A 13,430-nucleotide genomic window follows, 5' to 3' on the forward strand; every position below is an offset into this window, starting at 1 on the left:
GTAGGGAATTCTTCCTGACAAAAGGAAGGTAAAAGCTTTTCAAAGATCTGCTTTTGATGTGCTGCTTAGAAGCAGTACCAGGTTAACCCGAGCATCTTTATGTGGTGTGTCTTTTGACAGCATCCCGTTTTAGGTGCCTTCTATTACTGTTGTACAAGTGCTTCTGTTCTTGCTGTTGTTCTTTTCAGGTAATCGGTCATTAAGATGTTACACCAAAAGCCTGCTCAGATCACTGAAGTTCTTACATCAGTGTTGAGCCAATTTCTCCCTGTGTTCCTCTGTACATGTCTTCTTGAAAACCTGATTTCAGCAGTTTTTAAACTTTCGTCTTTGATGATGCCTTTCTTACGTACTGACCTTTCCAGAGAAACCCCCAAACTTTAGGTATTCAGAGAAATGGTTTGAGTAGACATGAGAGGACTGTTGCATGCTCAACACTATTTTCTTAATTTCAGTGTACCTGTTTGTCATTTCACTTAAATCTGTGTCAAACCAGGAGGATATTTAAGAGGAAAGGCATAGGGTGCAGTGGGGCCCAAGAGATCTGTATGTAATAAAATTCTGTTGATAGATATAATGTTTCATTTAATACTTGTTAAACCTGATTATTCAGGATTGTTACATTTGCATAAAATATGCAGATTACATTTTTTTCAACGATAGTCCTTTTCTGTGCTTCCATATAGCAGAGTTTTGTCTTTTGAGATCAAAATGATCTTGTCTCAAACTCTTACTGTATGTAGCTTTTTCTGTAAAACCACATAAATTTGACCTCATGTTTCATCTTAAAGATGCTTATTTATTAAAGAAAAATAAGTCTGGAGAATTAAAAGTTTCATGAGCATGCAACCAGGTAACTTCAAAATTTGGAACAGATTTGAGGGATCTCTAACATTCCAGTCACCTGGATATTATTCTAAATTATATAAATTATATGAGCTCTTACCCGGAAATATTTGCATCTGTCATCCAGATGCAACCAAATTTTTGTATCTGGTTCCTAGAACAGGATTTGCACTTGTTTTTTTTTTTTTTTTTTTTTCCTAAAATTCCATTTTTCGTATTTAAAAATTACTAAAAACTGCAAGGGTTCCTTTCTGCCCTGGAAATATTTTTATTATCAGATTTGTTACTAGTTTTGTGAAGAATAGAGTCAAATAAATCTTTTGAAAGAGTTTCATGCATTTATTTTAGTAGTGGAATATTCAGAACATCAGGATATGAAATGCTCAGTCAGCTCTGCTTAATGTCTTCCCAGTCTAAAGATTCTGTGAAATTAAACTAATGCAAACTTGAGAATATGAGCAGGAAGTGCAGTTGGGCACACATGTGTGACTAGGAAGGAACATGAATGGGTGACTCTGCATACTATGTGTTCTTAAGAGGAAGTGTGAAAAACCTGAATTTGTGGTAGCTTGTCATTGGAGAGTTTAGAATACACCCAAACATATAAAGCATCTGATAAGTGTTGCCTCTCATAGCTGTGTGCAATGAGGATACAGCAGTTACATCAACAGAACAGTCACCGGCTGTGATTTCTCTTGAGTTGTCATGGGGCTTGTCCTCAGAAGTCCACTGAACGTGCTGAAAACAGGAACGTGTCACGTGTGAGGCTAGCATAGCTGCTGCTCTTTGCCTGGACTGCATTCCCCGTGCAACAAATGGAGGTGATGTCTCAAAGGAGATGATAAGTAAGTCACTTCCATGATGTTGAGAGGATTTGAATCATCTTGATGGCTGGGATGGTTTAAAAAAAACTTAAAACAATTTTGTAGTTCCGATTCTCCTGAATGTGCTCAAGAGCAAGGGGCAATTAACTGACTCCCCTGACTGAATGTTGTGATACACGGTTTAATGCATGCTAGTTCTGTGTAGCAGAGCTACGAGAGAAAAGGGCCTGAATCAAATTGATCTTAGCACGTACTACTTAGACCAGTCCCCTTTGGTAGATTTTATTTGTAGTTGTGAGCAATTAGTGTTTTGATCCAGGCAAACAACCTTGGGGTCACAATTTCTAAACTCTCAGAGCCCAGCCCACAGCCCCTCCCATGTCTGCTGCTCTGGTGTGTCATTGGTAGCTTCAGGACGTTTATGTTAAAAGCATTGGATCTCAGTGCACTTTGAGTGCTTTTGAGTTGTTTTGCAGGAGAGAATTGCACAGAAATTGTCATAATTTTAGACTTTAGTCTTTTTTTGAAGACTAACCTTTGGAAAACACTGAATCGACTGGAAGGTGTATTTGAAGGTGGCAGTTGCTGTGTTCACAACTGCAAGTTAAACTCCTCTAACTGGTGGGAGCAAGACACAAGGTTTTAAACAAATGTGAGATGGGTGAAAAGGTTCTGCTATTGTCTTTTTGCCACTTTAGAAGCAGCGGGTAAGTAACTGGTTGCTCTAGAAAGTGTCTGTTTCTGGTGAAGTTGATGACTGCAGACAGTTATGTCTACGGAATATGGTTTAAAAACTTTAATTACTAGTAGTATGGTTCTGCACTTTTGTTGTTACCCATCACTATTGCACGAGTAGTTAATTGTCTTTTGTTGGTTTTTTTGTTATTTTGTTATTTTTTGAAGCATTAGTATTGACAGCTCTGCATCTGTGACGCTTAATTTCTGCCTCTAGTATTTTCAGCCGCCAGTACCACCAGTTAGCATACTACCTTGCAGTGAAAACTGACCAATGGCCTCTGTCTATTTAGAGGATTCTCATGCCATTTGACTTGTGGCGTATGAATTGAGAGCCTGTGCTGGGACCCTGTAGTACCGCTGAAAAAGGTCCAGAATTTAATGATGTAGCTTCATAAACAGCAGCTTCTCGAAAGCAAGTAGAATAATTCATACTAAGTGGTGAATTGTTCTTTTATTTATGTGGCTCAAATAGTAAACTATTTTTAAAGATTAAAGTAGGGAGAGCCAGGAAGTCTTGGTTCACTTTGGCATTAACTCATTTTTTTCAGGTATCGCATCTGAATTTGGAGTGCGAGGCTATCCAACAATTAAGCTGTAAGTTGATGCTTCTTGTGGAATTTTTTACAGTTACCTATGCACTGATTTCATGACAGTAATCATTTGCTAAAAGTTCACTGTAATAAACGTGAAGATTGAGTAATTCTAGATGTGCAGATATAGTTTAGCTGATTTCAGTTCTGATCCATTTTTGTCTTTTCTATTATCTAGCTTAAAAGGTGACTTGGCGTACAACTACAGAGGACCTAGAACCAAAGATGATATAATTGAATTTGCTAATCGAGTGGCAGGGTGAGTGCACTCTTCTGTGAGATGAGTTCTGGTCACTTAAAACTTCTGTAGGATTTTGAGGGGGGCCAACATTTAAATCTCTTTAAAAAGGAGCAAGACATTGACATGAAGTTAAAAACTGTATGTACTACACACGTGGCTGCACTGAGACTGTGGTGAGTGACATGGAGAACATACGCACAGACTGGCTGGTCACAATCCCTTCTTTACAGTGCAAGAACTAAGGGCTTTTTGGAGAAGTGGAAACTATGAACAAATGAAAATCATTGAAGCCGTGAGTTCTTGCATGAGCCAGAATACTGAGCTAAAGGTTGGCTGATAGATAGACATTTATTTCTAAGTCCACATTTTCTACCTGCTATGCTTACATTCAGAATTTTATCTCTCAGATGGTTGAGACCTCATTGTGGCCTTTCACTCTAAAGACAGCTTACAAGAAAGATGGAGAGACACTTTATCAGGGCCTGTACTGACAGAATAAGGGGCAAGGATTTTAAAGTGAAAGAGAGTGGGTTCCGATTAGGCATAGGAAGATTTTTTTTTGTAAGGGTGGTGAGGCGCTGGAACAGGTTGCCCAGAGAAACTGTGGATGCCCCATCCCTGGAAGTGTTCAAGGCCGATTTGGACAGGGCTTTGAGCAACCTGCTCGAGTGGAAGATGTCCTTGCCCACAGCAGGGGGGTTGGAACTAGATGAGCTTTAAGATCCCTTACAAGCCATTCTGTGGCCAATAAATGGCATGCATGTTTACATCACAGAAGTGAAACTGAAATAAGAAATGGATAAATTAATTTGCATTGAAGAATTTAGTTTTTAAAATAAATAATGCAAAAAAACTACAGCAATTTCTTGGGTATTTTTATTTGTTTGGGTTTTGCAGCTTGCAGAAACTTAGAGTTTTCTTTCTCTTTTTTTCTCTCTTCCCAGACCTCTTATTAGGCCACTTCCTAGCCAGCATCTGTTCGAGCATGTGCAAAAGAGACATCGAGTACTTTTTGTGTATGTTGGTGGTGAATCTCCTTTAAAGGTTTGAGGCTTGATTAAATCAAGTTACTGCTTTCGGCTATTCACAGACGTAGTTTAAAATACCTTCTAAAAGACTGAAGTTCATGCTTGGGATAAATTCTCATCTTTTTTTACATTTACTATCGTAACTGTATTTTCTAATTACTCTTTGAAGGTCAACTATGTTAACAAAACTTTAGTTTGAAACATACTGAAAGTTCAGACATTAAAAAACATTGTTTGTATTGTTGCAGGAAAAATACATTGAAGTTGCTTCAGAACTAATAGTTTATACGTACTTTTTTTCTGCCTCAGAAGATGTGCTGCCTCAGGTAAGCTGTTCCTATTCTGACAGAAATAGTATAGTTCTCCTTGTAGATGTAATTTGGCTGTTTTGATGGCACAGAGGTGGCTTACGATGTATTTGGCTTTGAAAAGCTTCAAACTAACTACACTGAAAGGTTTAATTTTTGGGTCTATGTGGGAAAAGATTACAAACCAAGTTTCAGGCTGTCATTGCTTTCTATTGAATTATTTCTTCAGTCATATTAATTAAATTAAAGAGAAGATATGTAGAACTCAACGTATAACCTGCTCAGGCAGGTAAATACTTTGATTTTTAGTCAACACGTAGCTGTTGTTGCTGCAGACAGCCCTTTCACCACCACTTTTTATAACTAGTTTGGCGGTCTGTGGCATGGAGTACCCCTAATAATCAGAGAAGTTGGTGAGAAGGATTATTTTCACCTCAGGCCATACAGCTGATCTGGTCTGCCCAGGGATCAACAGATCGAGCCTGCTGGCTGCAGAATTCCCCAGTGGCTTTTTGGAGGATTCTGTAACAAGGAAATTATTTATAGTTAGTCACAAGGGTAGAAAAAATTGCTGCTCCTGTTGTTAGTCTAACCATTGTTGCTTATGTGTTGAAGCAAAATCAAGAGGCTTTTTCATTTATTGTTTTCTCCATGTGGGACCTAAGTCTGCTCCATGCCTGATAATACATGACTTCGAAATTTGTTTGGGATTAGCAGGGTGAGAACTAGCATAACTTCTTTTTCTTAGGCACCTGCATTTTCCAACATCATAATTACAACTGGCCTCATTATAAATAGCGTGTTTTTTGATTTCCAGAAGCTATGTATCCATCACTACCTCAATTTGACCATTGCTGTTTGCACTTCAGTCCCAGCTGAGCAAGGAAAGTGTGGTTCAGTTGTGCAGGGGAAGGTGTAAAAGGCTGGAACTCTTTGAGATTCAGTGATCACAGTGATGTAAGCAGTGAGCTGTTTTTTCCACTGACTGGAATTTCCCACAAATGCCATTTAAACTGAAGTAGTGATGATATGCAATATTCATATTTCATATGAAGCAAAAATGTTGTGAAATCAGTGTTGCTAATTGTAATGAGGCTTTGCATGACAGTATTAACCGTTAGGCTTTGTTTTGTCACCTTAGGTAATCTTGTTCCAAGCTTCAGACATCTTTTGCAAGCCATGTGCTGTACTTAGACTGATTTGCCCTTAAAAGATGCTAAGCTATGTTTTGGGCAAATAAGACAATAAAGCATCATGTAGAATTAACTTCTTGCTCATTCATAAGAGCTGTTCCATTAGAAACTTACTGGTTTTACATTTCTTTCTAAGAAAGGTAATGCAGAATGATTACAGAAGGCACATCACTGGGAAAAGCACTCCAGACCCCATTCTTACATTTCCCAGACAAATCATTATATAAGATAATTCAGCCAATGTCATCATCAAAACTAAGCTCGTGATACGGTCCTTTCTTAACTGGAAGGGCTATTAGAATTTTAACTTAGAGTGGTAGTAAGGAGTAGGTGCAGTATTTCTTCTGTGGCAGTTTACTGAAAACATGAGCTGAATAAGGTTGCTGTAAGCTCCAAGGAAAAGGTTTCTACACCTCGTATTTTTCTTTTTGAGTGTATTGCTGACCATCCTGAATCCCGTGTTCAGGATGGTAGCGTAGGCATTCGTTGTTTTATTTCCCTCAATCAGGGCTATTTGTAGCCCCGACTGCTGAAGCTGGGTCTTTATATTCCCATCAGCCCGAGCCACAGGAAATAGCCCAGATTTAGTGGGATGTGTTATCAGTGTTACTATTTTACTCTATGGTATTGACTGCCCAGGCAGTAGAAGTAGCTGTGTGACAGGTATGCTGACCACAGCACAAATTGGGAACGAAGACCACGATTGATAAAACTCTCAAGTAACGATCTCCTATCCAAATTTCATGTCCAACGAGTATAATATTCTTCATATTACTGCATATACGTACTAGTAAAAATCCTGCTTCGTTTACACTTTGCACGACTTGCCTCTCAGAAGTACATTTATGTTGTGTTACTTTTTAATATGCGGAAGCTGATAAATGTATTTTAGTAAATATAGACAGAAAACATTGAAGTGTACATAGAGAATTTCCCCATGGACTACATTGCCACTTTTTAAGATTTTGTTTGTTTAAAAATATTTTAATCTTCCATGGATTAATTGGAAACCACTTCTTTCAGTATGTAACATTGCCTGAATTGCCTGCTGTTGTGGTCTTCAAAGATGGAACTTACTTTGTTTATGATGGTAAGTAAAAGTGGATGTTACCTTAGGACAAGATATTTAAAGTATCTGTGGAGAAACTGGAACAGCTGGGATTTTTTTAAAGGTTCACTTACTTCTGTAGCATATCTTGGTACATCGCTTCTTTACAAACACATCTACTCTTGATTTAGGTTGTTTTAAATGCAAGTTCTTACTGTAAATTGGAACATGTCACTTTAGGAGATTATTCTGCTGTTTTAATTTCTGAGGACCAGTAGTACCACAGCAAAATACTCCAGATGGGCCATGAGGGATATGCTTTATGATTTCACAGAATGGCTCTACTTGTCTTCCTTTTCAGGCTGCTGTCTTACCAATCATCCTCCAGCTAAACATATACTCTACAGCCTTCTTCAATTGCATTCGATTTTGGGGCGTTATTTTTGATTTTTTTTTTTTTTTAAATGGGCCTGGAGGAAGAAAGCCTTTCAAAGAGAAACACTTCTGAATTGCTTTTTGCTGTGTGGCTGCTTGCTTTTTCCACCTGTCAGAACAAACACAAAACTCTCAATAATCTAGGCTTCTATTTTACTTTGTAAAATGTTACTCTTTTATAATGTACTAGAAACGTTATTGGAAATCAAACATAAGGATGTTATAAAGATGCAGTACAAGAGACTGGATAAGGTTATATGTGCAACTGTTACAATTGGACAAAAAATTGAGGAACTCGCTATAAGAAAAAGGTTTAACATAACCCATTTCAATTCTCTGTCCTTTGCTTTGGTGTTTTTCTTCCCTCAGTAGGGGAATGGGTTGAAGATCTATGGGAAGGTTTATGCTTTGAGTTGCTTGCTACAATCTTAGAACAATTAATTGTTAACCTGAAGTGACTGATAGTTCACTCTATACAATAAGGTTTAACTGAAATTTATTTATTTAATGTGCATTTATATGTGTGTGTAGAGTTGTGCATCATATAAATGTTTATATACTTTTTTCCTTGTGTTTAAGATCTAATTATAATGGTGTTGCTGGTATGTATTAGAATTAGATTCTTTATGGGTTAAAACATCCAGCATCCTGAAACTGTAGCCTTCAGTATGACTGATTCTGAATCGTGTGTAAATATTTGTTCATTTACATTCATTATGCTGTTAGTGCATCTACTTCTTGATTTCATTCTATTTCATTTAAGGTCTCTTACAAATACTGTTTTCTGGGTTTTTTTATCTCTTTATGTTTGAAATTTGACCCCACTCTTTAAAAAAAGGGAAAAATAAAATCATCAAATCACAAAATTGTGCTTTGCTGTAATACACTTGCTTTTTGTTCAGCAACTGAAAATAGCTGTGGAAGTTTTAAACCTGAAGAGCCATTCCCAGAAATGTGTGAGGTCTTGACTAACAACAATAAAAGGAAAAAAGGGGGGAAAAAAGTGTTTGCCTCTATACTACTGAAAGAAATAAATCTGATTGCCCACCTTACCAAGAAAATAGTTTTTAATGCATTATTTTGTTTTGTTTTGTTTTTTATTGTTTTTAGAGTATGAAGATGGTGATTTGTCATCCTGGATAAATAGAGAAAGATTTCAAGGTTATCTTAACGTAGATGGCTTTACACTGTATGAACTTGGAGATACAGGTGAGACGTGGCTACCACTGAACACTTTGGCATCTTGTGCTTAACACTAAGAAAAATGAAAGAGACTAAGAATGTTTGGGTTGTTTTGTTAACCTCAAAAATGAATTAATCTCAGAGAGTTGATAGTACCAATCTTTTTGATGTTGGTGAGACCTATTCTATTGACTAGAGGCTTCATCCAATACCTACACTAGTCCTTTCCTCATAACAGAAAAATAAGTATGTCTAATGCAGTAGTATTCAGGAAAAATCAGTAGGACTTCTAATATAAGAGCAGCTTAGGTTCTGCATAAATTACATATTAACTCTTAGAATGCCGACAGGGAATTTCATGACTGGATTTAGAAGTATCAAATATGGATGGGTTTACATATGTCTTACATCTGATGCTTTCAGGTATCTTTCAGGTAGATAAGGTAGGAGAGGAGGTACAAAAGTGGACCTGTCTTGCTATATTTCGAGTTTTCTTTAGTAAAATTTTTTCAAGCCAAATGAAAACTTTGGAGCCAAGTGACTTCTGGAGTAGGCAGATGACTTGCACTGCTGAAGTAGCAGAAGAAATGCTCTAAGTATTGATTTTCCGGGCCAGGGTACCTCATAGTCTACATGCCATTTCAAAAGGAAGAAGTTTCTATTCAGTGCAACATGAGGTCTTTCAGGTTTTAAAGACTACGAAACATCTTGATTCTTACGTGTTTGTGAAACTAATATTGTTACACCTACATTTTAAAGGTTATTTACAGAAGTGCAGTTAAAACTAATTTCTGTCCCTGGAGAGTACCTGATCTTCTAGGTTGGAGTATTTTCCATCTGAGAATATGTGTTCCTTTTAAAATGGTTTCAAGTATTTTGTCTCTTATTTTAGGAAAACTTGTGGCAATTGCAGTCATTGACGATAAAAACTCTTCAGTGGAACATACCAGGTAAAGAATTGAGTATTTGCGACACTGTGGGAGAAGCGTGCTGGTATGACATGGAGAACTTTGGAAGTTTCTTAAAGATGAAGTGTTAGGTTAAAGGAGTGGTTTTAACTTGTGGATGTTCTCTAATGTATACCTTCAGCCTACTGAATTTACTTAATTTATGGCTCTGTTGAAGCACGTGAGAGTCCAATGAGGTGGTGGGAGTTCCTGTGTCACTCTTCTGCCATTTGTTAGTGAGGAAATGGTGACTGTGTAGCTTTTTAAAGGTATTCTATCACCTTTTAAGCATAGATGAGATTACTTGAGTTCAGATGACTTTGAGATTAACTTAGTAAATTTAAACAAATGATTATTCTTCAGCTCAGTTGCATTAATTTAGTGATGTTTATATATTAGTCATCTGTGAAACTTACTAGAAAGAGATGTTGGATTGGAGTTTGCTGAAGAGGCCGAGAGGAACAAGGCCTTTCCCTGTCCTTTTCTGATTGCATACATAGTTAGACTAAAAATATTGTTCAAGTACTGTGTATGCTGTTTTCCCAGACCTCTTTGGATTTTCTTCAGAGTCCTAGCGCTGCATCTTCAGAAGGCAATAGAGGGAGGGAAGCAGCCTGAGTGTCTGTCTGTTTTTTTCACGTTGAGACTGTGCAGTAGATTTGTTTCAACCCTTAGAAACTAAGCAGATGAGCAAGGTAGTTTTTGTTAATGGAATATTGCTGATGGGGGTCTATCTGCTGCTTACTGGGGAAATCTCAATGTTTGTTGTTTGTATTTTGAGGGATTATGTTCTGGATTATCAATGTCACTTTTTTTCCCCTCTAGACTAAAATCTATTATTCAGGAAGTTGCTAGAGAGTATCGGGACCACTTTCACAGGTAGGCACACAGGGGCTTCAATGTCTTAAATGAACTTGTGCATTGACCTTTAAGACAGCAGTCATTTTTTTTTGCTACATGAAAAATGTTATAGTGCCTGATTTTATATTCACCTACTGATATTTAATAAGAGTATTCCATTAACTGAGTATGTTTTGGGATGCTGACTGTCTTGTAGATCATCAAGTTTTGAATTAGATTGCTGAGTGTGTACTTTCATCTTCAGAGAAAAAACACTTAAGGAAGAACATTTACTGAAACCTGCTGTGCTGTTTTCTTTTTCATGATGTTTTTCACTGCTTCTTTTACAGGGATTTCCAGTTTGGCCATATGGATGGAAATGATTACATTAATAGTTTACTAATGGAGTAAGTAAATTCTTATTTGAGTGTTCTTTCTTCTCGCGTATTTGTTGCTAGGTATATTTAACTGAGAACAATCTTCTGAACGCTTCTTTGCTTTCATGGGTTAAGAAATAATTGCTGTCCTCAGAATACAGCGTGTAGCATTGTATCAGTTGCTTGTAAAATTAAACTGCATAATTTAATGTTAGAAGTTTGGCTTGCTGATAATGCTGATTGAAAAAGCTAATCTTTTAGGTCTACTTTGTTAAATTAGTTACTCTGTTAGAACTGTGATTTTTTTTTTTTTCCTTCATTAAATTTACAGAGCACTAGACAAAAGTTCTGTCAGGTGCTAACAGGAAATGTAAAGAACGTTTAGGCATTATTTACGGTTTTATTTCTGGAGAGGCACATTTCATTCTTGATGCATTTTTCAGACATGCACAGAAATAGGCTTCTGCAGAGAAGCAGCATAAAACGCATGGAAGGTGCTGTCTGCACTTGATGTGGACATGGTACATTTTGAAATATATAAGCAGTTTAACAAGATGCTTGACATTTGCCCTTATGGTCCTTGACTAAAAATGCACACTTAGAGCCTGAAGTTGCTTGGCATTTACGGTTGGCTACTTGTTCTCCTCTGGCCTTTCAAGTGAAAAAAGAGAAAACCAAGAGTCAGTAAGCCAGCTTTGTAACTTTCCCATACCCCTGTCTTGGGGATCAAAGCATGTGTTCATGCCCTTAAAAGTTCTAGGAGCTTCATGAGGATTCTGGAGGCACAAGGTCTGTATTTCTGTGGAATGTCTGTAGATTAATGCCTAAATGCAGCTAGATTAAAACTAGCTGTCTCTCAGCTGAAGCTCAAGGATGTCATAGATCTAGTGATTTATGGATGCCCGGAGTGAGACCTTCCTCACTTCGTTAATTGCTTCTCCTGTGGAGGCTCTTATGTCTGGCTGTCTGCTGAGCTGTTCCATCCTGTTTATCTATCTGATTGCTTTTTTGGCTAGGTGAATAGGGGAGTTACTTTGCTGATCCAGAAAATCCCTCAAATGTCTTCCCGTGTATTCTTTTGAGTACCAGAACTGATATGCAGAGAAGTAGGGGAGGGAGATAAGGTCCCTGGGAGGAAGAAAACGAAGAAGACGGAACTGCCACTTACAGTGGTGGTGATCTAATGGCAAGACCTGTTCATCTGTATTGTTTAACTTAATCTGCAAAATGCCTGATTTTACAATTTGTAGTATGTAGGAAATTGCTGTTGAAGTACTCACAGGCTTCAAATTATTTTCTAAACAGAGTGTACACATTTCCAGCATAAGTGGAAAGCAGCAAAAGAATGCGGCAAAATACCTTCTGCGTTCTAAGTCGCTGCTCTTCATGTGGTTGCTCGAGTCATTCAGATAAAACTGTTTTGCAAGTGCTTCAGTTTTCCATTAGATGGCAGCAAGGGGAAGGAGAAAAAGCTGCCTGAACATATTTTAGTGAAGTAATTGATTACGGATTGATAGTCCCAGTTAAGGCTGAAATCATCATCAATAATACACGGATTACAAACGTACTTGGGTGCACGCTATGAGACAGGAATGAAAATGTAGACAAGCAAGGTTTGCATTGCCTCTGCTGCAGAGGAAAGCCACCTAGTATTGAAATTCATTACTGATAGAATAGAAAATTAGCAAAGAGTACAGGAGATTTTTCACCTTACTTATTTAACGTACTTGAAAATTTTCTTATTGAACAATGTACTTACACAGTGTTAAATTTTCCTAAACCTGATCTAATTTTGAATTTAGGAATACTTTGAACAGTAGATTATACTGGTTTATCTCCAGAGAGAATTTCTAACCTTTTGTTTTCTTTTTTTTTCTTTCTTCTTTCCAGTTTTGTGATACTAAACAATGTTTATGCATGTGAAGGTCAGCTGCTGAGCAATAATTGTTTAAAAACTCTGTAGCTCGTCTGCCATATCTAAAAGAGATGGAGAAGAATTTTGCTTGGTGTGGCTTATTATTCTGACTTGAGAGGTAGAGTTTGATAGGCAGAGCCAATCAGTTGGACCATGTAATCTCTGTATGAGAGTGAATTTTTGGGTTATACTTTTGCCTTTGTGCACAAAACCACTTAATGTGTTATGCTAATAGTACCACAGACATGGCTACTGTCTGTGACCTCTTACTAACTGCGGAATGACAAAGTACCTGATTTGCAGTCACTATGGGTGTGTAACGTGCAATAAGCTGCAACAGCGTCACTGACGCAAGTGGCAAGGGAAAAATATTACTGAGAAAGATGTTGGTACCATTCAGGTGGTTCTCTTACCTTCCTCTTAGCTTTCTCTGACCTGTCTTGCCTTTAAGGAACTGCTATAAGGAACACACAGGAAGTGAAGATTAATGGTTACTCTTCTAAATCATGTAGGAATTTTTTGAATTGCAGTGTTTTACACAGTCATCCTTTAAATGTATAAACTATCTGTTTTATGTTTCCAGTGACCTGACAATCCCTACTATTGTTGTGTTGAATACCTCCAACCAGCAGTATTTTCTACCAGATAGGCTCATTGAGAACACAGAAGACATGGTTCAGTTTATTAACGATATCTTGGATGGTACAGCTGAAGTAAGTCTTCCATGTGGTTTGGATTATGTTGGTTCGTGTTTATTTCCTTGGATGCTAAAGGAGGAAAAAATTTAGTTGCTCTGATTGTTACGCCATAGTTTTTTATTTCCTGTCATGGCTGCCTTCCTGTCATCTTCCTGGGCGCTGTCAGTGAGTACATGACTGAATTCTTGAGGTGTGCTGTTGTTCGCTGCTCTGACTGCTG

The 13,430-nt window shown here is 37.5% G+C and overlaps 1 protein-coding gene across 1 annotated transcript in view; it reads left to right on the plus strand.

Moving 5' to 3' along the window:
• The window catches only part of TMX3 (thioredoxin-related transmembrane protein 3), a gene marked incomplete at its 5' end in the record, with an annotated part of 22,722 nt that overhangs the window by 6,322 nt on the left and 2,970 nt on the right, over nucleotides 1–13,430 (plus strand). Inside the window, 10 exons of the mRNA XM_010132851.1 lie at nucleotides 2,957–3,002; nucleotides 3,177–3,257; nucleotides 4,184–4,283; nucleotides 4,516–4,593; nucleotides 6,792–6,858; nucleotides 8,362–8,460; nucleotides 9,326–9,383; nucleotides 10,206–10,259; nucleotides 10,571–10,627; nucleotides 13,096–13,225. Coding sequence (XP_010131153.1) covers nucleotides 2,957–3,002; nucleotides 3,177–3,257; nucleotides 4,184–4,283; nucleotides 4,516–4,593; nucleotides 6,792–6,858; nucleotides 8,362–8,460; nucleotides 9,326–9,383; nucleotides 10,206–10,259; nucleotides 10,571–10,627; nucleotides 13,096–13,225 — 770 coding nt within the window. The remainder of the gene's footprint in view (nucleotides 1–2,956; nucleotides 3,003–3,176; nucleotides 3,258–4,183; nucleotides 4,284–4,515; nucleotides 4,594–6,791; nucleotides 6,859–8,361; nucleotides 8,461–9,325; nucleotides 9,384–10,205; nucleotides 10,260–10,570; nucleotides 10,628–13,095; nucleotides 13,226–13,430) is intronic.

Source organism: Buceros rhinoceros, unplaced genomic scaffold (genome assembly GCF_000710305.1).
Source record: "Buceros rhinoceros silvestris isolate BGI_N320 unplaced genomic scaffold, ASM71030v1 scaffold11523, whole genome shotgun sequence".
Taxonomy (NCBI): domain Eukaryota; kingdom Metazoa; phylum Chordata; class Aves; order Bucerotiformes; family Bucerotidae; genus Buceros; species Buceros rhinoceros.